Source organism: Carassius gibelio, chromosome A9, assembly GCF_023724105.1.
Source record: "Carassius gibelio isolate Cgi1373 ecotype wild population from Czech Republic chromosome A9, carGib1.2-hapl.c, whole genome shotgun sequence".
Classification (NCBI taxonomy): Eukaryota; Metazoa; Chordata; class Actinopteri; order Cypriniformes; family Cyprinidae; genus Carassius; species Carassius gibelio.
In genome coordinates, this window is record NC_068379.1 from 30036369 (window position 1) to 30062596 (window position 26228).

General features: G+C 39.7%; 1 protein-coding gene across 1 annotated transcript in view; it reads left to right on the plus strand.

The window, feature by feature from the left end:
• The window catches only part of ttn.2 (titin, tandem duplicate 2), a 159728-nt gene extending 133500 nt beyond the window's left edge, over nucleotides 1–26228 (plus strand). The window contains exons 204-236 of the mRNA XM_052606767.1: nucleotides 27–323; nucleotides 434–1021; nucleotides 1116–1418; nucleotides 1664–2248; nucleotides 2365–2664; nucleotides 2776–3078; nucleotides 3201–3506; nucleotides 3600–5366; nucleotides 5509–5802; nucleotides 5889–6167; nucleotides 6252–6551; nucleotides 6641–8707; nucleotides 8815–9117; nucleotides 9247–9552; nucleotides 9655–9945; nucleotides 10029–10328; nucleotides 10427–10732; nucleotides 12253–12555; nucleotides 12674–12955; nucleotides 13066–13659; nucleotides 13776–14066; nucleotides 14154–14453; nucleotides 14544–14846; nucleotides 14944–15246; nucleotides 15354–15938; nucleotides 16045–16350; nucleotides 16456–16755; nucleotides 16839–17414; nucleotides 17530–17835; nucleotides 17965–18558; nucleotides 18667–24390; nucleotides 24502–24798; nucleotides 24890–26228. Of these exons, the coding sequence (XP_052462727.1) occupies nucleotides 27–323; nucleotides 434–1021; nucleotides 1116–1418; nucleotides 1664–2248; nucleotides 2365–2664; nucleotides 2776–3078; nucleotides 3201–3506; nucleotides 3600–5366; nucleotides 5509–5802; nucleotides 5889–6167; nucleotides 6252–6551; nucleotides 6641–8707; nucleotides 8815–9117; nucleotides 9247–9552; nucleotides 9655–9945; nucleotides 10029–10328; nucleotides 10427–10732; nucleotides 12253–12555; nucleotides 12674–12955; nucleotides 13066–13659; nucleotides 13776–14066; nucleotides 14154–14453; nucleotides 14544–14846; nucleotides 14944–15246; nucleotides 15354–15938; nucleotides 16045–16350; nucleotides 16456–16755; nucleotides 16839–17414; nucleotides 17530–17835; nucleotides 17965–18558; nucleotides 18667–24390; nucleotides 24502–24798; nucleotides 24890–25188 (20258 nt within the window). The 3' untranslated portion in view covers nucleotides 25189–26228. The remainder of the gene's footprint in view (nucleotides 1–26; nucleotides 324–433; nucleotides 1022–1115; nucleotides 1419–1663; nucleotides 2249–2364; nucleotides 2665–2775; nucleotides 3079–3200; nucleotides 3507–3599; nucleotides 5367–5508; nucleotides 5803–5888; nucleotides 6168–6251; nucleotides 6552–6640; nucleotides 8708–8814; nucleotides 9118–9246; nucleotides 9553–9654; nucleotides 9946–10028; nucleotides 10329–10426; nucleotides 10733–12252; nucleotides 12556–12673; nucleotides 12956–13065; nucleotides 13660–13775; nucleotides 14067–14153; nucleotides 14454–14543; nucleotides 14847–14943; nucleotides 15247–15353; nucleotides 15939–16044; nucleotides 16351–16455; nucleotides 16756–16838; nucleotides 17415–17529; nucleotides 17836–17964; nucleotides 18559–18666; nucleotides 24391–24501; nucleotides 24799–24889) is intronic.

Sequence of the window (26228 nt, forward strand, 5' to 3'; positions counted from 1 at the left end):
ACTTATGTGATACTTTTAATTTTTAGAAAAACCAAGTCCACCACCCAAGCTTGGAGTCACTGATGTCACAAAAGACAGCGTATCACTAGCATGGCTTAAACCAGAACATGACGGAGGTAGCAGAATTACAAATTACCTGGTTGAGGCTCTTGAGAAAGGACAACAAAACTGGATAAAGTGTGGTTCCACCAAATCAACTCACTTTGTTGTCTGTGGATTGAGAGAAAATGCTGAATACTACTTCAGAGTTCGGGCTGAAAACCATGCTGGACTTAGCGACCCCAAGGACATGGTTTTACCTGTGCTTGTAAAAGATCAGCTGGGCAAGTTATTTATTAATAATAATGTTTTATTTTTAAACATTCATGATGTTTGATTGCTTAGTTTAACATTATGTTAAATTATTATATATTCTTGTTGCTTTAATCAACAGAGGCACCAGAAATTAACATGAAGGACTTCCAACACAACACTGCCTTTGTTAAGGCAGGTTCAAATCTCAAGATTGAGATCCCCCTCACTGGTAAACCACTACCAAAAGTATCTCTATCTAAGGATGGACAGGTTCTAAAGTCAACCATGAGATTTAACTCTTATGTGACAACTGATTCCCTTATAATTTCTTTGCGTGAGAGTGTTGCTTTGGACGCAGGCAGATATGATATCACGGCCTCTAACTCCAGTGGAACCACAAAGTCTTTTGTGAATATTGTGGTCCTTGACAGACCAAGCGCACCAGTTGGTCCTGTTGAGATGTGTGATGTCACAGAAGACAGTGTCAGTTTGAAATGGTTGCCTCCTGCTTATGATGGTGGTAGCCCAATCACCAACTACATTGTCTTAAAACGTGAGACCACTACTGCAAACTGGATAGAAGTCTCATCTGCTGTTGCACGGTGCACAATCAAGATCATGAAGCTGATTAACGGAGTTGAGTACCAGTTTAGAATCAGAGCTGAGAATCGTTTTGGAATCAGTGACCACATTGATTCACCAACTGTTACAGTCAGTCTTCCATACAGTGAGTAAAATTATTCTCTACAGCATAAGCTACTAATTGGTAAATGCAAATCAATCCATGAGCATTTATGAAAACCTATTCTATTTTATTTCAGCACTCCCTGTGGCACCTTCACAACCATGGGTATCAGCTGTAACAAAGGAAAGTATTAATGTTAGCTGGAAGGAGCCATCTTCAGATGGTGGAAGCCATGTCTTTGGATATCACCTTCAGATGAAAGACAGAAATAGCATTCTTTGGCAGAAAGTTAACACAACTGTTATCCGTGCTACACACTTCAAAGTAACAAACGTGAATGCTGGTCTGATCTATGAGTTCAAGGTTGCAGCAGAAAATGCTGCTGGCATTGGTCCAGTTAGCAAGCCTTCAGATCCTGTGCTTGCAATTGATGCTTGTGGTAAGCATTTAGTTTTCTGTAAATTGATTGTTACATGTGCTTAATACATTAGTATTAATAATTGTACTTTTCTTTGTGTTTTTTTTTTGTCTTTGTTTTTTTGTCTTTTGTTTTTTAAGACCAGTAACCACTGAACCACTGAACAGATTAATTGTAGAAACATTTATTTTCTGTAAAGCTTGTTTGAAACAATATGTATCTACTGGAAACTTTAACATTAATTGCCACTGTTCTTTTCCCCACAGAATCTCCAAACAACCTTAGAGTAACAGATATCACAAAGAGTTCCATTAGCCTTTCCTGGGAGAAACCCTCATATGATGGAGGAAGTAAAATTACTGGATATTTGATTGAAAGGAAAGATGGTCCGAAAGGCAGATGGTCAAAAGCTAATTTGACAAATGTTACTGACACAAAGTTCACTGTATCAGGTTTGACTCAGAATGAATCTTATGAATTCCGGGTCATGGCTAAGAATGCAGTTGGCTCCATTAGTAACCCATCAGCAACTGTTGGACCAGTCACATGTTTGGATACATATGGTGCCCCTGAGATTGAACTTCCTCAAGAATATTTTGATGTTGTGAAATATAAAGCAGGTGCTACTGTTCAGCTTAAAATTGGTATTATTGCTAAACCTCAACCAACAATTGAATGGTACAAGGATGGAAAAGAGCTCGAGTCTGAAGCTCAAATTTCCATTTCCAACACCACTGAGTCTGCATGCATCACAATCAGGGAAGCCAGCCGTTTGAATAGTGGAACGTATGAACTCAAGATCAAGAACTCTTTAGGCTCAGCATATGCTGCTGTCAGAGTACTTGTCCAAGGTATGTTGCAAAGTGTATTACTAAATACCTCATCCCCATCATGTAATCATTACTTTAATGTGTTCATTAGCCCTTATTTGAACAATTTTGATTGAATGTTTGCTCACTTTAATCAGACAAGCCAGGGCCCCCTGCTGGAGAGATACAGTTCAAGAAAGTCACAGCAGATACTATGACTATCATGTGGGATCCTCCAGCTGATGAAGGTGGAGCAATGGTTACCCATTACATTGTGGAGAAACGTGAAACAAGCAGAATTTTGTGGTCCATTATCTCAGAAAAACTAGAAGACTGCATTGTCACCGTCCCAAGGCTGATTAAGGGCAATGAATACATATTCCGTGTTCGTGGTGTAAACAAATATGGAGTTGGAGATCCTCTGGAATCTAGACCAGTAATTGCACAGAATTCCTTCGGTAAGGATTTTTAAAATATTGTTTCTATTATTATTATTATTATTATTATTATTAATAAATATGTTATCTAATGTTATTTAATGGTTTTTAATCTAAATTTTCCCCCCATAGTTCCTCCTAGCCGGCCTTCTAAACCTCAAGTCACTATGATTACCAGGTCAACAATGACTGTGGTATGGGAAAGACCAAGTTTAGATGGTGGCAGTGACATTGATGGATATTATTTAGAGAAGCGGGAGAAGAAAAGTCTACAGTGGTTCAAGGTTATTAAAGATGCAATTCGTGATACCAGACAGAAAGTCAGCAACCTCACAGAAGGAAATGAATATCAGTATCGTGTCTGTGCAATCAACAAAGCTGGAGCAGGCCCATATTCTGATGTGTCCATCTTTTACAAAGCTTATGACCCAATTGGTGAGCTTATATTGTTGTTTATTTTTATTGCTTTATTTTACAGAATGTGGATATAAATGTGTAAAAACTGTCCATTGATATTTAAAACAGAATTTGTTATATACACTTAATTGTTATTTTAGATCCACCAAGTGAGCCAACCAAGCTCAGAGTTGTTGATTCAACAAAGACATCTATTACCCTTGGATGGGTCAAGCCTGTCTATGATGGTGGCAGCGAAATTACAAGCTATGTTGTTGAACAAAGAATGGCAGATGAGACAGAATGGGTCACTATAAGTTCTAAAGGAGAAGTAAGAACAACTGAGTTTGTAGTGTCCCACTTGAAACCTGGTGTGTATTACTTTTTCCGTGTCTCTGCTGTTAATTGTGCTGGAACTGGACGTTCAATTGAGATGATGCAGCCAGTGCAAGCCAAAGATATTCTGGGTTTGTATTTTCTAACTGTCTCAAACAGTAAAGAAATTGTGTAATTATGATACTGTGAATCTGATCAAATATGTTTTTCCTTAATTTTAACAGAGGAGGCGGATGTGGATCTTGACATCTCAATGTCAACTCAGTACATAGCAAAGGCTGGTAGAGATGTGGAGATTGTAATCCCTCTTAAGGGTAGACCTGCTCCAAATGTAACATGGAGAAAGGCAGACAAAAACATTAGTGGTGACGCAAGATATACCATCAGAAACACAGAATACTCAACTACACTCATAATTCCAAAGGTCACAAGGGATGACACTGGCAAATATCTTCTTGAAATTGAAAATGGGGTTGGAGAGCCAAAAACCATAACGGTGTCTGTTAAGGTATTAGACACACCTTCTGCTTGTAATAGGCTGATAGTGAAGAATGTGACACGAGGGAAACTTACTTTGAGCTGGGAACCACCTTATATAGATGGGGGCTCTCCAATCACAAACTACGTTGTTGAAAAGAAGGATGCTAAAATGAAGGCATTCACCATTGTGACAAATGAATGTGCCAATACAACCTGCAAGGTTGAAGGTCTGGCTGAAGAAATTTCCTATTTCTTCCGTGTTTCTGCTGAAAATGAATATGGTGTTGGTGATCCTTGTGAGACTGCACAGCCTGTAAGAGCAACCGAGATGCCTGGTGCTGTAAAAGACCTTGTACTGGTGGACTCAACTAATACATCTGTATCGTTGGCATGGACAAAGCCTGATCATGATGGTGGCAGTCAAATTTCTGAGTACATTATTGAGAAGAAAACAAAGGAAGAGGAAACTTGGAGCATTGGTGGTACATGCAGGCGTTGCCAGTTTGAGGTAACTCCCCTTAAAGAGCTTTCAGAAGTTTATTTTAGAGTGTTCGCAAAAAATGAGAAGGGTTGCAGTGACTTCTCTCAAATTGGACCAATCACTGTAAGGGAACTGCTTATACCACCTGAAGCAAACCTTATTGATTATCCTAATTCAGAATTAAGTGTTCGCATTGGACAAAATGTGAATATTGATTTGCCATACAAGGGTAAACCTAAACCAACGATTCAGTGGATGAAAGATGATGTGCCACTCAAGGAAAGTGACCAAGTTCGTTTCAGACAAACAGAGAACAAGGCAAGTCTCATTGTAAGAAATGCAAGAAAGGAGAATGCAGGAAAATACACCTTGGTTCTTGATAGTAAACTTGTCAAGAACTTCTTTGACATTAAAGTGATTACACTTGGACCACCCTCTCAGCCTATAGGTCCAATTCGTTTTGATGAAATTAAAGCCCAGAGTATTATCATCTCATGGGATGAACCACAGGACAACGGTGGAGGCGAGATCACCTGCTATAGTGTAGAAAAGCGAGAGACATCTCAAGCAGCATGGAAGATGGTTTGCTCAAGTGTGGTAAGGACCACATTCAAGATACCAAATTTGGTCAAGGGTACTGAATACCAATTTAGGGTGCGTGCAGAGAACAAATATGGAATGAGCGAGCCTCTAACCTCATTAGATGTGGTTGCTCAACACCAATACAAGCCACCAGGTTCACCAGGAAAACCTGTAGTATTCAATGTCACAAGTGATGGCATGACTGTTCAGTGGGAAGCCCCAGGATTTGATGGTGGTTCTCCAATCACTGGATACCATCTTGAGAAAAAAGACAGGAACAGCTTATTGTGGATGAAAGTTAATTCCAGTGTTATCTCTGGAAGAGAATACAGAGTCATTGGACTTATTGAAGGTCTGGAGTATTCATTCAGAGTTTATGCACAAAACAATGCTGGAATGAGTCCAGTCAGTGAACAGAGCAAGCACAAACTGGCAATCTCCCCTGTAGGTAAGTCTTAGTATTGTCTTTATTGTCTCATTCGTCTATGGTAATCTTTTTTAATGCTTATGGTTTTAATCAATCTACAGTATTCACCTTTTTACCAAAATGCCTTCTTTTCTTTTTTATCACAATATTTTTTTTTCTTTAGATCCTCCAGGCACACCTAACTGCATTGATGTCACAAGAGACTCTGTTACACTTCAGTGGGAACCACCGAAGCGTGATGGAGGCAGTAGGATTGTGGCATACAGTGTTGAAAGGCGTCAAGGAAGAGCACGTTGGTTGAGATGCAATTTCATTGACATCAGCGAATGTCAGTTTACTGTAACAAGCCTTGCTGCTGGTGATCGCTTTGAATTTAGGGTAATTGCTAGGAATGCTGTCGGAACAGTTAGTCCACCTTCTCAGTCATCTGGCTACATCATGACCAAAGATGAAAGTGGTATGTACATACAAAGGCATCATTCTATAGATATTGTTCTATATTAAAAAATATGCTAAATAACTAAACTTTTTATTCTTGTTTAGTTATCCCTGAGATTCAGTTTGAAGCTGAGAAGACCCTTACCATCAAGGCAGGAGAAAATATTAAACTCAACTGCAGTATAAGTGGACGTCCTGTACCTCAAGTCACATGGTATAAAGATGGAAAGGAAGTTGATAAAATGCTGGTTGACATAACAACTGTTATTGGATCAAGCTCACTGTTCATCAGAGATGCTGACCGCAATGACCGTGGTATCTACACAGTTGAGGCCAAGAACAGCTCAGGCACAACAAAAGTGGATGTTCTTGTAAGAGTACAAGGTATGATCTAAAATCAATTTTAACTCTGTTTTATAAAGCAGTTCTGGATTTGGCCATTGCTTATTTTCTCTCGATGTTATTCAGATACCCCTGGACCACCTGAGGGCCCGCTTCGCTTCACAAATATATCTGCAGAGAAAGCAACTCTTTGGTGGAGCCCACCTGAAAATGATGGTTGTGCACCTATTATTAATTACGTAATTGAGAAGCGTGAGACTTCCAGAATTTCCTGGGCACTTGTAACATCCAAGTGTGAAGCCTGCTCCTTTAATGCCACAAAACTGATTAAAGGCAATGAATATCAGTTCCGTGTATCTGCTGTCAATAAATTTGGTGTGGGCAAGCCACTAGAGTCTGATCCAATCATTGCTCAGATGCAATATAGTAAGTAAAAAATATTTGTTCTTAATCCAATCATTTGTTAATTTAGTACCTGTTATTTTTTTACTTAAACACATTTTGATATCTCACAGCGGTACCAGATGCTCCTGGAACACCTGACTGCACTCATGTGACAGGAACCAGTATTACACTATGCTGGACAAGACCAAGACATGATGGTGGAAATGAGATTAAGCACTACATTCTTGAAAGACGAGAAAAGAAGAGCTTAAGATGGGTGAAGGTTTCTGCAAAGAGACCAATAACTGAACTTAGGCATAGAGTCACAAACCTTACAGAAGGAAATGAATACGAATTCCGTGTTATGGCTGAAAATGGTGCTGGAATTGGACCTGCAAGTGGTACATCCAGATTGTTCAAGTGTAGAGAACCAACAAGTGCACCCAGTGCACCAACTGTGGTGAAGGTCATCGATTCCACCAAGATGTCTGTTACCTTGGAATGGACCAAACCAGTGTTTGATGGTGGTATGGAAATAATTGGTTATATTATTGAGATGTGCAAGGCAAGCCTTGAGGAATGGCACAGAGTCAACAACCAGACTTGCATCCACACACATTACGTAGTAACAGAGTTAGAACCTGGTGAAGAATATAAATTCCGTGTGTGTGCAGTCAATGGTGCTGGCAAGGGAGAATTCTCTGAAACACCAAATGTAGTGCAAACAGTCGATAGACTGACCTCACCTGAAATTGATATAGATGCAAACTTCAAGCAGACACATGTTGTAAAGAGTGGCGGAACAGTTACACTTCATATTCCCTTCCGTGGGAAACCAGCCCCACTTGCCACATGGACAAAGGCAGATGGAGATCTTGGTGTAATGGTGGATATTAATACCACAGACACATTCAGCACTTTGACAATTGAAAATTGCACCAGGTATGATGCTGGCAAGTATACACTCTCTCTTGAAAACAATAGTGGTCGTAAAACCATTACATTAACAGTGAAAGTGTTGGACACACCTGGCCCTCCTGGACCTCTCTCATTCAAGGATGTAACCAGAGGTGCTCTGACGCTCATGTGGGATGCACCATCCAATGATGGAGGTGCACGTGTTCATCACTACATTGTTGAAAAGCGAGAGGCAAGTCGATTAAGTTGGCAAGAGGTTAGTGATAAATGTACGCGTCAAATATTGAGAGTGGCCAACCTTGATATTGGTGTAGCATATTTCTTCAGGGTTATTGCTGAAAATCAGTATGGCAAAGGTGAGCCATTTGAAATGACAGAACCTATTATAGCCACAGAAGAACCTGCACCTCCTAAGCGGCTGGATATCATTGATACTACATCCTCAACAGCCAGTTTAGTCTGGATGAAGCCTGAGCACGATGGTGGAAGCCGCATTACTGGATACATTGTTGAGACTAGAAAGAAGGGTTCTGATCACTGGGTTGTAGGTGGTCAGACCAAATCTTTAAAAATGGTTCTTGAAGGCTTGGTTGAGAACACAGAATATGAGTTCCGTGTTAAGGCTCAGAATGATGCTGGCATTAGTCAACCACGAGATGCCCTAGCCTCTGTCATTATAAAGGAGCCACGTATAGAGCCAACAGCGGATCTCAGTGGCATAGATAAACAGCTCATCACTTGCAAAACTGGAAATTCCTTTGTAATTGATATTCCAATCAGTGGCAGACCACCCCCTAAGGTAACATGGAAGCTTGAAGAAATGAAACTTAAAGAAACAGACAGAGTGTCAATTAAGATCTCAAAAGACAGAACAACTCTACTGGTTAAGGATGCCAAGAGAGGCGACAGTGGAAAATACTATATCACACTTGAAAATGTAGCTGGATCAAAAACATTCACTGTCATCGTCAGTGTCATTGGTAGACCATTACCACCAACTGGACCTGTTGAAATTTCAGGAATATCTTCAGAATCCTGTGTATTGACTTGGGGAGAACCTACAGATGATGGTGGAACAGACATAACCAATTATATTGTTGAGAAACGTGAGTCTGGCTCGTCAACATGGCAGGTTGTGAATTCCAGTGTGAAACGGACCACCATTAAAGTAACTCATCTCACAAAGTACATGGAGTATACTTTCAGAGTATGTGCTGAGAACAAGTTTGGTGTTAGCAAGTCTGTTGAATCTCAAGCTATTGTTGCTGAGCATCCATTCAGTGAGTATTTAATATTTTCTAAAACATTGTATTCATTTGATGAGCATGAACAATGCTGTATTTATTTTTGTTGTTTTCAATCTGATGTGTGACATTTATGTTTTCAGTCTCACCAAGCCCACCAACTCGCCCAGATGTAGTTTCAGTGTCTGCTAATGCAATATCTATCCGCTGGGATGTACCATATCATGATGGTGGAAGCCAAGTAACTGGATATTGGATTGAGAAAAAGGAGCGTAATACCATTCTGTGGGTGAGGGAGAACAAGATTCCTTGCCTTGAGTGTCACTACAAGGTTTCTAACATTATTGAGGGACTCGAGTATCAGTTCAGAGTATATGCAATGAACATCGCTGGTCTGAGTAAAGCAAGTGAACCATCAAGACCAGTACTGGCTCTAAATCCAGTTGGTGAGATTTTTTTTTAATTGCTTTTTTACTGTCATTCATAATACGTTCATATCACGTAATTTTCTACTCTCATGTTGTTTTTATTCATGATCATTAATATTAATCAAGTGTTTTTGTCTGCATTTTCAGATCCACCCGGCAAACCAGAGGTTTATGATGTAACCAAGACATCAGTGTCTATAAGATGGTCTGTACCATTCAATGATGGTGGCAGCAAGATTGTTGGATATGTGGTTGAACGCAAGGCATTAAGTGATGATGAAGAAGCTCGTTGGTTGAAGTGCAACTACACTACAATCACAGAAAACTATTTTACTATTATATCACTCAGTGAGGGGGAGCAGTATGAATTCCGTGTTATTGCCAGAAATGGTGCTGGAGTCCACAGTATGCCATCTGAATCAACAGGACTTATCACATGCAAAGATGAATATAGTAAGATGTTTTGCTTAATTGATGCATATTTACAGTATGTGTAGGAACACACATATCAATTATTATGAATATCTGTAAATGCATTTTATTTATTTATTTCAGCACCACCAAAGGCTGAGCTGGATAGTAAACTTGTGGGTGAGACCATCACTATTAGAGCAGGATCAGACCTGGTTCTTGATGCTGCTGTTGGTGGAAAACCAGAGCCTAAAGTTTTTTGGGCCAAGGGTGACAAGGAATTGGATCTCGGAGAGAAATACTCACTGACATACACAAGTACAAGAGCGATGGCAATCATTAAGTCATGTGATAGAAATGATACTGGCAGATACATCCTTACTGTGAAGAATGCAAGTGGAATCAAAACAGCTGCTGTCAATGTTAAAGTACTTGGTAAGAACTGTTTCACATACTGTTTCATTCAAAATACCTTTTATTGGCTGTATATTTCATGAGAAAATCTGTTATTATTTCAGATACACCTGGTCCACCTGAGGGTACAATAACAATTAGCAGGGTCACAGAAGAGAAATGCACAGTTTCCTGGAAGATTCCTATGGAGGATGGAGGAGATCGTGTCACTCACTATATTGTTGAAAGACGTGAGACCAGCAGACTCAACTGGGTCATCATGGAAGCTGAATGCAAGACTCTGTCTTGCGTCAGCACAAAACTGATCAAGAACAATGAATACATATTCCGTGTCAGAGGTGTAAATAAGTATGGGCCTGGTGTACCCTTAGAGTCTGAACCAGTTATTGCAAGAAATGCTTACAGTAAGTAGGATTATGTATTAATGTTTTCATTAAGACTTATAGTTTACCCGCAGTAAGAAGGATAATGTATTAATAAATGTTTGTAATTTACATTATAGATGTTCCAACACCTCCAGAAGCACCAGAGATCACTGCTGTTGGAAAAGAACATGTCATTATTGAGTGGCTGAAGCCAGAGAGTGATGGTGGAAGTGAAATCAAAAACTACCTTGTGGATAAGCGTGAAAAGAGTAGTGTTAGATGGACAAGAGTGAACAAAACCTACACCATTTATGATACACGTCTCAAAATCACTGGTCTCCTTGAGGGTAGCGATTATCAGTTCCGTGTTTCAGCTGTCAATGCTGCCGGCACCAGTGTTCCAAGTGATGCATCTCAGTACGCTCACTGTAAAGACCCAACATGTAAGTAACACTGACCTGTATGCCTTAATAAAATTCTGAAACACTAGGGATGGTAAGATTCCCCGATTCGTTCCCCGGTGCATCGGCAAAAAACGTTAACAATGCGATGCATCGGTTTAAAAACTGTGCATGGGATGCATCGTTACTAACATATTTGCATTGGTAAAAACTACTTTATTAATATATCATTACTAGTACATGCGCTATACTTTTATTGTTTAGAAAGTGACCAATAATCTGTGACCAATATTTTATATGTAGATTGATTTCTCATCTCTATACTGATTCTCAAGGGCGTTCTCTCATCACACTGCTGCTACGTGAATTTATGCATCACAGAGACCCGAGGAAAAGTGGGGATTAAAATCCAAAACCTGACTTTAAATAACCTAAGAAATAAATCGGGGCTAAAGCGGTTCCATAAACGACAAAAAAATAAAATAAATAATAATAATTAAAACAATCTCACTTATTTGTGCATGCTTATTCTTAAGCAGCACTAAGGTCGATCATGGATCAAATCGATCAACAATGACAAACAGCCAATAGATCTGCACTGTTTAATGCATTTCAGACATTGTGTTTTTCTCAGTGCATAACTGACATGTCACAGGTATATTTTTCATCTGTAAATGTTAGAAATTCATGCAAATTTATTAATTTTTGTGTCAGGAGTGGGCGAGGCATTCAAGAGCAACGAGCGCGTAAAATATACATTTTGCTAAAACAAAAAATGTTATAGAATTTTAAACCTACATATAAGTCTATTTTTATGTTAGCAGTAACTGTAAAGGGACAGTAACTGTAAAGGGACTATTGTAATAGGTTACAGTACTAATTAAGCTCAAATTAGTTAATGTGTGTTTCTTAAAAATAGTTAAAATAGTCTTTTTCTTTCTTTATTTTAATTTTAATTAAGTGATTTAACTTTTAATTTAGTTATTTTAATGCTTTAAAGAGCAATTTTAGATTACAATGTTCTAATATTCTGCTATCTGTTCTGCAATCTATAAAAGGTACAGCTGTCATAAAACCAGAGAGAAAGGCTGCATAGCTAGAAACTATAAAAATAAAAAAAAGTTAACATATTAGTATGTTAGACAGTAATATCATTGTGTTCCTATTGGTCAGTGGAGAAGCTTAGCTTAGTCTGACAGTTAACCTGCTTTAGACCAGGTCAGTTTCCCAGCATAATTTGCCACCAAGCTTGATCTAGGTCAATGTTAAATTTGCTTTATGGAACAAAATCATTTGACAATGAGTCAAACTAACTGAAATAAGCCTTATGAAACAGGCCTCGATGCATTAGAAGTGATCATATTTTTTTTCCATCGAATTGCATTGTTGAATCGAATTGAATCAAAATTGCATTGCACTGCATCGTAACGTGTGAATCGTATCACATCGCATTGATAGTTGCTTCATATGTATCTGTTATGTATCATATTGTTGGCTTTGCATCGAGATTCCTATTAAACAGAAAAATAGTAAGATGTCTAACCTGCCCTCTAATTTTACAGATACCCCAGCTCCACCATCAGTTCCTCGTGTTACAGACACCACAAAGCACAGTATTAGTATAACGTGGACACGACCAATGTATGATGGAGGATCCGATGTCACAGGCTATGTTGTTGAGATTCTGGAAGAGGGAACAGTGCAATGGTATAGAGCCACCCAGAAGATTCTGACAAGTACTCAGTACACAGTAGCTGGTCTGACAAGTAACAAAAAGTACAGCTTCAGAGTGGCTGCAGTCAATGCTATGGGTACTGGAGAGTTTAGTGAAGGCAGTATTGAGTCTGCACCTTCAGAAAGAATCGGTAAGATTTTTTAAAGGTCTACATGGTTAATTAGCCACCATCAAGCTATTAATGCTCCTGAAGGCCTGTTTTTTAATGTGTATTTAATGAATTAAATTTGTTATTGCTATGCTCTCAGAAATTCCTGATATTGAGCTACCTGACGAACTGAAGAAGACTGTTTGCATCAGAGCTGGCAACACTTTACGTCTTCATGTAGCTACAACTGGAAGACCTGCACCAGTTATTACCTGGAGAAAGCCTGGAATTGACCTACAATCCCGTGGATTCATAGATACTACAGAAAATACTACAACTTTAATAGTTGAAAAGGTTCATCGTTATGATGCTGGAAAATACACAATAGAGGCAGAAAATCCATCTGGCAAGAAAATAGTTACCATTCTTGTCAAGGTTTATGGTGAGTAATTTTCTGCAATTAATAATGAATACTGTGCATTCACTAAATAATTAAGCCATATGTTACTTAGAGCAACAGAATCTTAAAGCCATTTAAAAATTATCTTGTAGATTCTCCTGGACCATGTGGTGCAGTAAATGTTAAAGATTACACAAAAGAGTCTGTTGTAATCACATGGGATGTGCCTACTGTTGATGGAGGTGCTCACATCAACAACTACATAATTGAGAAGCGAGAAGCTTCAATGAAATCTTACAAAACAGTGACAACAGAATGCAAGAAGACATTATACAGAATCACTGGACTGGAAGAAGGAATACAGTACTTCTTTAGGGTATTGCCTGAGAACATATATGGTATTGGAGAACCTTGTGAAATTACTGATCCAGTATTGGTTTGTGAAGTTCCATCTGTTCCTCAAGATTTGTATGTAATTGATACCACAAAATCTACTGTCATTCTTGGATGGGAAAAACCACTTCATGATGGTGGCAGCAGACTTTCTGGCTATGTTATTGAAGCCTGCAAAACTGGAAGTGACCGCTGGATGAATGTTGCTAATGCGAAACCATCTGTGCTACAGCACACAGTTGTCTCACTGAATGAAAATGAGCAATATCTCTTCAGAATCAGAGCTGAAAATAGCAGAGGTGTCAGTGAGCCGAGAGATCTCATGACACCTGTAACAATACAGGAAGAGAAAGGTAAGATATCGTTACAACTACTGTATAATATGAGTGAAGCAGTAATTAATTAATGTTTTATAGTATTTATTGTTTGTTTCACACTTTAATTATTGTTATTTCTCTTTAAATTACAGTCATGCCAAAGATTGACTTGACCGGCATCCCACAAAAGATTGTCAATGTGCCAGCTGGTAAGCCAATTGTGCTCAACATTCCCATTAAAGGTAGACCTGCACCAGTGTGTTCATGGTTCTTTGGTGGAGCCAAGATGAAGGACAAGCTTGACCGCATCAAAATTGAGACAACTGCTAAATTCACTAAACTGACAGTCCGTGAAACCACAATTGATGATACTGGTGACTACACTCTTGAAGTGAAAAATGTCACTGGAACAGCAACTGAGGTCATCAAAGTTATCATTCTTGGTGAGAAATATTTTACTTTTCCCTACAGTTTTTTGGTAGCTTCATATAAAGTGTTTTTAAATTTTAACAAATGTATTTCATCCCTAGATAAACCTGGAGTACCTGTTGGGCCTATGAAAATTGATGAGATTGATGCCACATCTGTGACCTGCTGCTGGGAACCACCACTGAAAGACGGAGGTGCAAATGTCAGTGGATACGTTGTTGAGCAGCGGGATGCACATCGACCTGGATGGATGCCAGTGTCTGAATCTGTCACAAGACCCATGTTCAAGTTTACAAGACTTGTGGAAGGAACTGAATATGTATTCCGTGTTGCTGCAACAAATCGTTTTGGTATTGGCGGGTTCTTGCAATCTGCAGTTGTTGAGTGCAAGAGTGGCAAAAGTATGCTTTTCCTACCTCTGTTGCTTTCTATTTATATTTACATTTAATACATTTTTTATGTGTTTAATTAATCTCTTTCTTTTTTTCTAGCTGTACCTGGAGCACCCAACACACCTGAAATACTTGATGTGTCTCATGATGGCATGACTCTTACTTGGTCACCACCCGAGGATAATGGTGGTTCTACTATTGCTGGCTACATTATTGAGCGAAAAGAGGCTGGATCTGACAGATGGATTCGTATAAATAAGAATACAGTGACCATGACAAGATACAGAGCCACAGGACTTATAGAGGGTCTTGAATATGAATATAGAGTTACAGCGATCAACTCTAGAGGCTCTGGAAAACCAAGTGCAAACTCTAAACCAACTATTGCAATGGATCCTATTGGTATGTACAAACGAAAAATACAAGTAAATCAAATTGGAAAACTAGTTATATCCGTAGAACAAACATGACCAATATGTTAAATTTTCCTTTTAATCAGAGCCTCCTGGTATTCCACTGAACCCAAGAGTCACAGATACCACAAGAACATCAGTTTCACTTGCTTGGTGTCCTCCAGAGGAAGAGGGAGGTGCTACTATAACTGGCTATCTAATTGAGATGCAGAAGGTTGACCAGGTTGAATGGACAAAATGCAACACAACACCAACAAAGATTTGTGAATACACTCTGACACACATGCCTCAGGGAGCTGAATACAAGTTCCGTGTGATGGCGTGTAATGCTGGTGGAGCTGGAGAACCAGCTGAGATTCCAGGAGTGGTCAAAGTTACAGAAATGCTTGGTAAGATGAAATAATTAATAATGAAAAGAATATGAATATATATCATCCTGTCCTATATGTATATGGCAGAACATATTTGTTTTGTAAAAACTGTATTTTGTTTTCAGAATATCCTGATTTTGAGCTGGATAAAATCTACCAGGAAGGCTATGTTGTCAGACAAGGTGGTGTCATCAGGCTATCTGTGCCCATCAGGGGCAAACCTTTACCAACATGCAAGTGGACAAAGGAAGGTCGTGACATTTCTCATAGAGCTATGATTGCAACCAGTGAAGAACGTACTGAGCTTGTGATTAAGGAAGCACATAGAGATGACACTGGCACCTATGACCTTGTGTTGGAAAACAAATGTGGAAAGAAGGCTGTCTATATTAAGGTTAAAGTTATTGGGCGCCCAGATCCACCCGAGGGTCCTCTTGAATTTGATGATATTCAGACACGCTCAGTCAGAGTGAGCTGGAGACCACCCTCAGATGATGGAGGTTCTGATATCTTTGGTTACATTGTGGAGAGGCGAGAGGTGCCTAAAGCAGCTTGGTATACTGTTGACTCACGTGTGGTTGATACGTCACTTGTGGTCAAGGGACTGAAGGAAAATGTTGAATATCACTTCAAGGTTACAGCAGAGAATCAATTTGGTATAAGCAAATCCCTGAAATCTGACGAATCTGTTACACCAAAGACTCCTCTTTGTAAGCATTTTTATGTTTGCTATTTTTAACATCTTTCTTAATAACCCCTTTTAAATTATTGTAAATAACAATGATTATTGTATTGTTTTGTTTGTTTTGCATAAAGGTCCACCAGAACCTCCTAGTTTCCCTCCAGAAATCATGGATGTTACAAAGACCACGGTTGGCCTATCCTGGTCAAGGCCAAAGGATGATGGTGGATCTCGTGTAACTGGATACTATGTTGAGAGAAGAGAGGTTTCCACTGAGAAATGGGTGCGTCATAACAAGACTCATATCACGACGACAATGTATACTCTCACTGGTCTCATCCCTGATGCGGAGTACCAATTCCGTGTAATTGCTCAAAATGATGTTGGTCAAAGTGAGCCTGGACCTGTATCCGAGTCAGTTGTTTGCAAAGATCCATTTGGTATGTAACCCTCCCCCTCTCCCTTTCAAAAAAGTTAATATTTTGCCTTAAGAAAAAGTATACAAAGTACTTTTACATGCTTAAACTATTCTCTGTTTTCAACAGATAAGCCAGGCCAACCCGGTGAGTTTGACATCATCTCTATAACCAAGGACAGCATAACCATTCACTGGTTACGTCCTGAATCTGATGGTGGAAAGGAGATCCTTGGGTACTGGATTGAATACAGGCAAGCAGGTGAAAGTGCCTGGAAAAAATGCAACAAAGAGCGTTCAAAGGACAGACAGTTTACCATGGGTGGACTCATGGAAGCTACGGAGTATGAGTTCAGAGTGTTTGCTGAAAATGAAACTGGACTAGGTAGACCAAGAAGAACAGCAATGGGCATTAAAACCAAACTGAGTGGTAAGTTAATAAAATTTACTTTTTTCTGAAACCAACATTCACAAAGTATGCAAAGTGACTAACATGTTCAATTTATCCTCTAGTCGGAGAAGCTCCATGCCTGAAAGCGGAAATCAAAGAAATTACCACTAAACTAGGAGAGTCTGGAACAATGACATGCCAAATTATTGGAAGACCTCTTCCTGAAATCAAATGGTATAGATATGGAAAGGAGTTGATCCTGAGCCGAAAATACAAGATGAGCTCTGATGGACGAAATCACTCTCTAACAGTATTTACAGATGAGCAAGAAGATGAAGGCTTGTACACATGTAGAGCTATCAATGAGGCAGGTGAAATTGAGACCAGTGGCAAGCTCCTTTTGCAGGCTGCACCACAATTCCATCCTGGATTCCCATTAAAGGAAAAATACTATGCAGGTTGTGGAACAAGCCTACGTCTCCATGTTGTCTATATTGGTCGCCCCATTCCACAAATCATGTGGTTCTATGGCAAGAAGCCTCTCAATCCATCTGAGAATGTCATAATTGAAAACACAGAAAGTTACACTCACTTAGTTATCAGAAATGTCCAGCGTAAGACAAATGCTGGAAAATATAAGGTGCAAATGAGCAACAAATTTGGCACAGTGGATACTGTTCTACGTGTTGAAATCCAAGGTAAACTGAAGCCTGTTTTTAATAAAAGATAAATACCTAACTGGCAATAGACATTTTTTTCCCATGAAAATATGTTGTAAAATGTAACAAATACTGTCCCTGTTTGATTTTTCAGATAAACCTGTAATACCTGAAGGACCAATTGTTGTTGATGCACTCTTGAAGAGTTCTGTGATCATTAGCTGGAAACCACCCAAAGATGATGGTGGATCATTGATCACAAATTACATTGTAGAGAAATGTGAAGCAAAAGAAGGTGAACAATGGCATCTTGTGTCATCAGCTATCTCAGGAACCACATGCCGTGTTCCAAACCTTACTGAGAGTGCTGGATATTACTTCCGGGTTTCTGCACAGAATCAGTATGGAATAAGTGAACCTCTTGAGATTCCATCTGTTGTTATCATCAAGAGTCCATTTGGTAAGTTTCATGGATTAGTGCTCTTTAACAGTCTAAAAAGATATATATTTTTTAAATAAAGTATACATCGTCAAACATATTTTTTTAATTTATCTTATCAAATGTATTCCTCTTTATTTCTTTAAACAGAGAAACCTGGAGTCCCACAACAGCCATTTGTTTCTTCTGTAACAAAGGATTCGTGTGTTGTTTCTTGGAAAGCACCAACCAGTGATGGAGGTGCCAAAATTAAGAACTATTTCCTTGAAAAAAGAGAGAAAAAACAGAACAAATGGATTGCAGTTACTACAGAAGAAATCCATGAGACATCTTACACTGTTAAAGGCCTTCTTGAAGGTTTTGAATATGAATTCCGTGTCAAATGTGAAAATATTGGTGGAGAGAGTGACTGGAGTGAGATTTCAGAACCAGTCATTCCAAAATCAGATACAGCTCTCCGTGCCCCATTCTTCAAAGAAGAATTGAGAGACATGTGTGTAAAATACAAGGCAACCGCAACATTTGTCACAAAGGTTATCGGACATCCCAGCCCAGTGGTTAAATGGTTCAAGAACGGCAAAGAAGTTTTACCTGATGGAGAGAAAATAAAGGTCCAAGAATTCAAGGGAGGTTACTTCCAAATTGTAATCAGCAATGCTGATGAGAATGATGCAGGTGTTTACCAAATTAGAGCTACTAATCAGCTCGGGTCAATCTCCAAAAGTATGAACCTAGAGGTTGAGGGTAAGTATTAAAACATTTTTGTTTTGAAACCAAAATCTGTATATTTTATAATCCTGCAGCATTTATCTTTTGTCTTATGATTGTTCTTTTGTTATTATTATTTTCTAGTTCCTGCCAAGATTCACTTGCCATTAAATCTCCAAGGCATGGGAGCTGTTCATGCCATTCGTGGTGAAGTCGTTACAATCAAGATTCCCATTAGTGGCAAGCCTGATCCTGTTGTGACTTGGCAAAAGGGACAAGAGATGATTAATAATACAGCTTATCATCAAGTAATTATCACAAGATCTTTCACCTCCCTGGTGTTCCTAAAGGGAGTACAAAGGAAGGATTCCGGCTACTACATAATTTGTGCCAAAAATCGATTTGGTGTGGATAAACAGACAGTTGAACTTGCTGTTGCTGATGTCCCTGATCCACCAAAAGATGTTAAAGTCAGCGATATTGGCAGAGATACACTCACTCTCACGTGGAGTGCTGGAAATGATGGTGGAAGTGAAATTATCAATTACATTATAGAAAAGTGCCCTACCACTGGAGACAGATGGATTCGTGTTGCTCAGACATGTGAGACCCAATACACCGTGATGAGTCTCTTTGGCAAAACAAAATACCAGTTCCGTGTGATTGCAGAAAACCATTTTGGCTTGAGTGGTCCATCTGTGCCAACTGATCCTGTGACAACAAAAGAAGACAAGTTAGCTATTCGAAACTATGATGAGGAAGTGGATGAAACAAGAGAGATTACAAAGGAGGAAGCACCACATTCAAAAGTCAAACTTTTGCCATCTCTGTACACAGTCTCTGAGGAACTTGCACGAAATGGACACTTTGGCATTGTACATCGCTGTGTGGAAATAAGCTCCAAGAAGACATTCTTGGCAAAATTCATCAAAGTTAAAGGTGCTGATCGAGAACTGGTTGCAAGAGAAATTGAGACACTCAATATTGCAAGACATAAAAATATTGTTTATCTTCATGAATCCTTTGATAGCCTGGAAGAATACGTCCTTATCTATGAATTCATATCTGGTATGGACATCTTTGAGCGTCTTGGTACAAACTTTGACCTCACAGAGCAAGAAATTGTTCGGTATATGAGACAAGTGTGTGGAGTCCTTAAGTTCTTGCACAGTCACAACTACTGTCATTTTGATATCAGACCTGATAACATTGTTTATTCTACAAGGAAGAGCAGTACAATCAAGATCATTGATATGGGTCAAGCTAGGTTGCTTACACCTGGAGAAAACATCAGGATTCAGTTCACTGCCCCTGAGTACTGTGCACCTGAAATCCACAACAGTGATTTTGTCACCACTGCCACTGACATGTGGTCTGTAGGTGTTCTTGCATATATCCTCCTTAGTGGACTTAATCCATTTGCTGCTGAATCACACCAGAAAATGGTTGAGCACATTTCAAATGCAGAGTATGTGTTTGACAGTGAAGCCTTTAAAGAGACCAGCCTTGAAGGTATGGACTTTGTCGACAGACTGTTGACTAAAGACCGCAAGCTACGTATGACTGCCTCTGAAGCTTTGGAGCACCCTTGGCTCAAGTCGAAATTGGAACATGTTAGTTCAAAGGTCATCAAGACTTTGAGACACAGAAGATACTACCAATCACTGGTGAAAAGGGAATGGAGCACTGTTATTTCAGCAGCTCGTGTTGCCTATGGTGGTGGCTACAGAAACCAGAGAAATGTTTCCATTGGCAGAGTGAAAGTTGGACATCCTGATCAAGGCTTGAGAGCGGGTCCCGTCATGCATTGCTCTGCTGAAGAGGGAGGACATATCAGGTTTGTGTGCTGCCTTGAGAACTACAACAGAAACACCGAAGTGACCTGGTACTTTGGTTCCCGCAAACTGACTGCAAGCCACAAATATGAAATCAGTTATGTTAATGGAGTTGCTAGCATCTATGTTAAAGACATAGAAGAATGTGACGATGGATTATATAGATGCAAAGTTGTCTGTGAAGACAGGGAGGATAATGCATATGCTGAGTTGTTTGTTGAGACCGTTAGGTCCTTCCGAGAATACTATCTGGGACGCTCGCTCAAGAAACCAAGGCGTAGAATTGACAAAACAAAAATTTTGCAGAGGCCTCCAGAGTTTACTTTGCCATTGTACAACCGTGCAGCATACATTGGTGAAGATGTGCGCTTTGGTGTAACAATTACAGTCCATCCAGAGCCAAGTGTTACATGGTTAAAGGCCGGACACAGGATCAAACCAGATCCTACAAAATACACATTCACAAGTGACAAGGGTCTTTATCAACTCATGATACACAATGTTGACCTCAGTGATGACGCTGAATACACTGTTGTAGCAAACAACAGGTTTGGCGAGGACAGTTGCAAGGCCCGTCTCACTGTAACACCACATGTTGTTGCTGAGGACAGTATGAAACCAATGTTCAAACGTCTCTTAGCTAATATTGAGTGTGTTGAGGGTCAAAGCGTCCGCTTTGACTTAAGAGTATCTGGAATCCCTGCACCAATCCTGAAATGGGAGAAAAATGGGAAACCACTTGAGTTCAGACCACAAGTTGAAGTTGTTCAAGAGGATGTAGAACATCATGTTCTACATATCAGAGAAACCCTCATAGAGGATTCCGGCACATACAGAGTTACTGCATCAAATGCAGCTGGATCAGCAAGTTGTCAAGCTGCTCTCAAAGTTGAACGTATAACATACAAAAGGAGGGAGTTCAAGAGTGAGGAAGAGAGGCAGACGTATGTAAGGAACCAAATAGAAAAGACACTGAAAATGGCACAACAGTTCTCAACAGCAGAGGTTGTTACACTTAACCCTGTAGCACAGGAAGCATTGAAGGAAGCTGCTGAATTATATAAACCTGCAGTCAGCACCAAAAATGTGCAGGGTGAGTTTGACATCTCTGTTAAAGAGGATCAAGAACTAAAGAAAATAAAAGAGGAAGAGAAGAAGATACGTATGCCTTACGAAATCCCTGAAGCTCGTGCATATGATCCAACTGTTCTCATTGAAGATAAGTTGATCAAACACTTTGTGCCCCTATCTGACATGAAATGGTACAAGAAACTACGTGACCAGTATGAGATTCCTGAGAGAATGGAAAGAATTGTTCAGAAGAGACAGAGGCGTATTCGTCTTTCCAGATGGGAGCAATTTTATGTCATGCCACTGCCTAGAATAACTGATCAGTACAGACCAAAGTGGCGCATTCCAAAACTTACACAAGATGATTTAGAAACTGTTCGACCAGCAAGAAGATCACCATCCCCTGAGTCAGAGGCATCATTCAGACTGAGAAGGCGCTCACTAGGAGATATTTCAGATGAGGAGCTCCTCGAGGCTGAGGACTATCTGACAATGAAGAGAACTGAAAAAGAAAGGCAAGAGCTTGAAGAAGAACTTGAGCTTGGCTTCTCTGCCTCCCCACCCAGTGGAAGCCCTGTCCGTTTTGAGCTGTCTGCACTACATCATGTCTCACCAAGACCAGTTCACAAAGCTGAAGTGAGACACGTAGAAGAGACAAAACATGTAACAACAACTGAGCAAGCTCGAGGCTCTCCTCCTCCCATTTCACATTTCATGAGGAGGAGGAGATCATTATCTCCAACATACATTGAACTGATGCGCCCTGTCTCTGAACTCATCAGACAACCTCGTGCACGCATCTCTACAGAGGCTGAAGTTGAAATTATTGAAAGAAGATCACCCACCCCTGAGAGGACACGTCCTCGATCACCAAGTCCTGTGTCAACTGAAAGAAGATCTTCCAGATCCTCCTCTAGATTTGAAAGGTCTGCAAGATTTGACATTATGTCAAGATATGAAGCAAGGAAAGCAGCTCTCAAATCTGAGCGCAAGTACCAGGTTGTGACACAACAGCCTTTTAGTCTTGACCATGCTCCACGTATCACAGTAAGAATGCGTTCTCACCGTGTACCATGTGGACAAAACACTAAATTCACACTGAATGTTCAATCAAAGCCAGATGCTGATATCCAGTGGTTCCATAATGGACAACAAATACAAGACAGCAGCAAATACCAATTCACAAATATGAGTGGAGTCCTGTCTCTTCAGATTAATGACTGTCAGGAAGAGGACAGTGGCACATATCGTGTTGTCTGCACAAATTCAAAGGGTGAGGCATCAGACTATGGATCTCTTGATGTTTCGGGTGGAGCATTTACTACTTACTCTTCAAGACGTCGAGATGAAGAGGCTCCAACGCCATTTGTACCTGATATAACAAAAACTGATTATTATCATTCATCAACAATCAGAGCTTCCTCTGCCTCAAGAACTCACTTGGAGATCAAAGAAACCAAAACTAAATTGACAGAGAGACGTGAAGTTTCTGCCTTTGAAAAGTATGAATCACAGAAGCTTGCATCATCTCCAATTAGATTTGCATCCACTGAATACCTATCATCAGCTTCATATTCATCCTCTGAAAGGCATACAACATCGGAAAAACTTGTGTCATCTGAATCAAAGGTAAAAGAATCAGAAACAACATCTGAGGTTTCAGTAAAGAAAGTGAAAGCTACTCTTTCAGCCAAAATACTCACAAAACCACAGTCTCTGACTGTATCTGAGGGTGACTCTGCACGATTTGTCTGTGATATTGATGGAGAGCCAGCACCAAGTGTCACATGGATGCATGAGGGAAGAACAATTGTCTCCTCACACCGTATTCATGTGTCTACAACACAGTATAAGTCTACATTTGAAATTTCATCAGTTGAGTATTCAGATGAAGGCAGTTACACTGTAGTTGTAGAAAATTCAGAAGGAAAGCAAGAAGCAAGGTTTACCTTAACCATTCATAAACAAATAGTTAAAGAGGAAGGTACACCTATACAAGTGAAGCCACCAGAACCCTCAGTAACATCTCCAGTGACATCAGTTAAATCTCCAGAGCCATCAGTAGCATCTCCAGTGCCATCAGTTGCATCTCCAGTGCCATCAGTTAAGTCCCCAGAGCCCTCTGTGAAATCACCAGTGCCATTGGTAAAGTCTACGGAGCCTTCAGTAAAGTCTCCTGTTCCCTCAGTGAAGTCTCCAGAACCCCAAATTAAATCACCAGAACCCACTGGTGTTAAGTCTCCTGAACCTCGAATTAAATCTCCAGAGGGTGTCAAATCCCCATTGAAACTGAAGTCACCAGAGCCAGCAGCTTCTCTTCAGAGGGTAAAGTCTCCACCTCCTATTAAGTCTCCTGAACCAACCACCCCTCAAAGAGTAAAGTCTCCAACAGCTCTGAAGTCTCCTGAGCCTATTGTTTCACCTCCCAGGGTAAAATCTCCACCTCCATTGAAGTCTCCTGAGCCGGTTGCTTCCCCTCTGAGAGTTAAATCCCCTACAGGACTTAAGTCTCCTGAGCCTCAGAGAGCCAAATCCCCACCAACAGTCAAATCTCCTGAGCCAATCCTGTCACCTAAAAGAGTTAAATCTCCACTTACAGTGAAAACTCCAACCCCCTCAAAGGAAGCACCACCTAAGATCATTCAGCAACTCAAAGCTGAAGCTTATGAAGACAAAATTAAGATGATCTTTGTTGCCGAGAGCTCAGTAAGAGAAGTTGTGTGGTACAAGGATAGCAGAAAACTGAGTCAAAGTAGTCGCTACCAGATTCATTCATCTGCAGATGGAACTTGCTGTCTCTATATATCTGATGTCTCAGAGAGCGACCAAGGGGAATACTCCTGTGAAATCATAAGTGAAGGAGGAGCAGTGTCAAGAACATCATTTTCTTTTGTTGGTCAAGTATTCCAAGCAATCTATAGAAAAGTAACTGCATTTGTGGCTACACAAATGGCAGTTCAAGGTACATTTCCTTTTGCATAAATTCCAATTCATTTAAAATCTTTATGCCCATTTTACTCAGTGTCAGTGCTTTATGTAGAAGCTTTATTTATTTATTTATTTTTCTTTCCAGAATCCATGTCATCCCAAATACGTGGGGGAAGCGAAATGGTTGTTAAGAGGGACAGTGCAGCTGTTAGTAGTGTGCATGAAAGCATTTCTTCTAAATCCATCCACATGGAGAGCACAATGCAAGAGGCATCCTTCAGCAGTTCTTCAATGGCTGAGATGAAATTTGAAACTATGTCAATGTCTAGCATGTCCTCTATGACATCGGAGTCAGTATATGCAATGAGCTCAAGCAGTATAATGTCAAGTCATTCACATGTTGAAGAATCTTCAGTTAGAGCAGCTCTCCATAGTGCTCAAGGTAAGGATAAATTTGATTAAAACCGATCATGCATACCACTTTTTAAAATAAGATAGATGAATGTCATTTTAAATAAATTTATATTTCACAGGCTTAGCTCCAAGAATTGAAGCTCTTCCTGAAGATATCAGCATTGAAACTGGAAAAGTTCTAACAGTGGCCTGTGCTTTCTCTGGAGAGCCAGCACCTCGTATTGAGTGGTCACGTGGTGGAAAGAAACTACCTGGCGAGGAAGAAAGCAGTAGGTTCCATATTGAGACCACAGAGGACCTAACCACACTCATCATCACTGGTGTGAAAGAGAGTGATGCTGGGGCATACACACTCAAACTTTCCAATGAGCATGGATCTGACATGGCAACTGTTACCATCAGCATTAGATCAAAGTAAAGCCATAATTTCTACCCCCACCCCTTCCTCTATTAAGTGACTTTTCTATTTATTAAATGAGCAGAAAAAAAGTCTTGATAAATACCTGGATATCTGTTCCTGTAAATATAACCTTTTTTTTTATTTACCAAACTTGACATTAATTTATGCCAAACTAGACTAAAGTCTAAAGTTATTATAAAATATGCCATATTGGATAATTATGACTTAGGATTTTTGATCCATTTTTCTGTGACATGTACATAATGTATATAGCCGAATTTAACGGTTATGGAAAATGTATGAATTGTTATTTATAACAATATTAACTGAAACAAATGGAACTAAATGTTTATCAGGAGAAAGTTTCACATGGAACGAATACCTTGATAAACCTGAAACTAAACTCTGTGCCTCAACAATAAGTTGAAGTCTTAAGATTGCCTCAACAGGTAGAGAGGCTCCCTGTTGAAGTTAACACTAAATCTAAGAGACTAAGTTATACCTGCATGTTTACTCATGCAGTGTTATTATAACCATACTCTTATGCATTGTTACTTGAATGTAAGGCCTTGAGTGCTGTTTGCATATTACCCTCATGTAAGCAGGGCGACTAGGCCTTGTGTTCAGACAGACTATGTCATACCACCGTTTTAATGACAAGCTCAAGGTGCGAGCGGCCTGCACTTTATGAGCAAAAATGTTTAATGTGCTCTGTTTCTGGCAAGGGACTGCTTGAATAAACTTTCAAAATTAACATCTCCTGGCCAATAAGTAAAGTATATCTTGTACTTCCTTGCAGAGGCAGAGCTTCCTCTTGGAGGATTGCTTTGAAGCATTGTGTGTTTGTGTGTTAGCTTTAGAATTCACCTTATCAGTTGTTGGGCAAACATCAAGAAAGTGTGCCACAGCAACTCCACCTGCTGTGCAATGGGAAAGAAATGGTTTAGTACCTAAATGCCCTGCACTTTGGTTTGATTTTATGTAGAATTGTAGTATTATCTATATATGCAACCTCCTTGAGTATTAATGATTCAATAAAGCATGTTCTCAGCACTAAA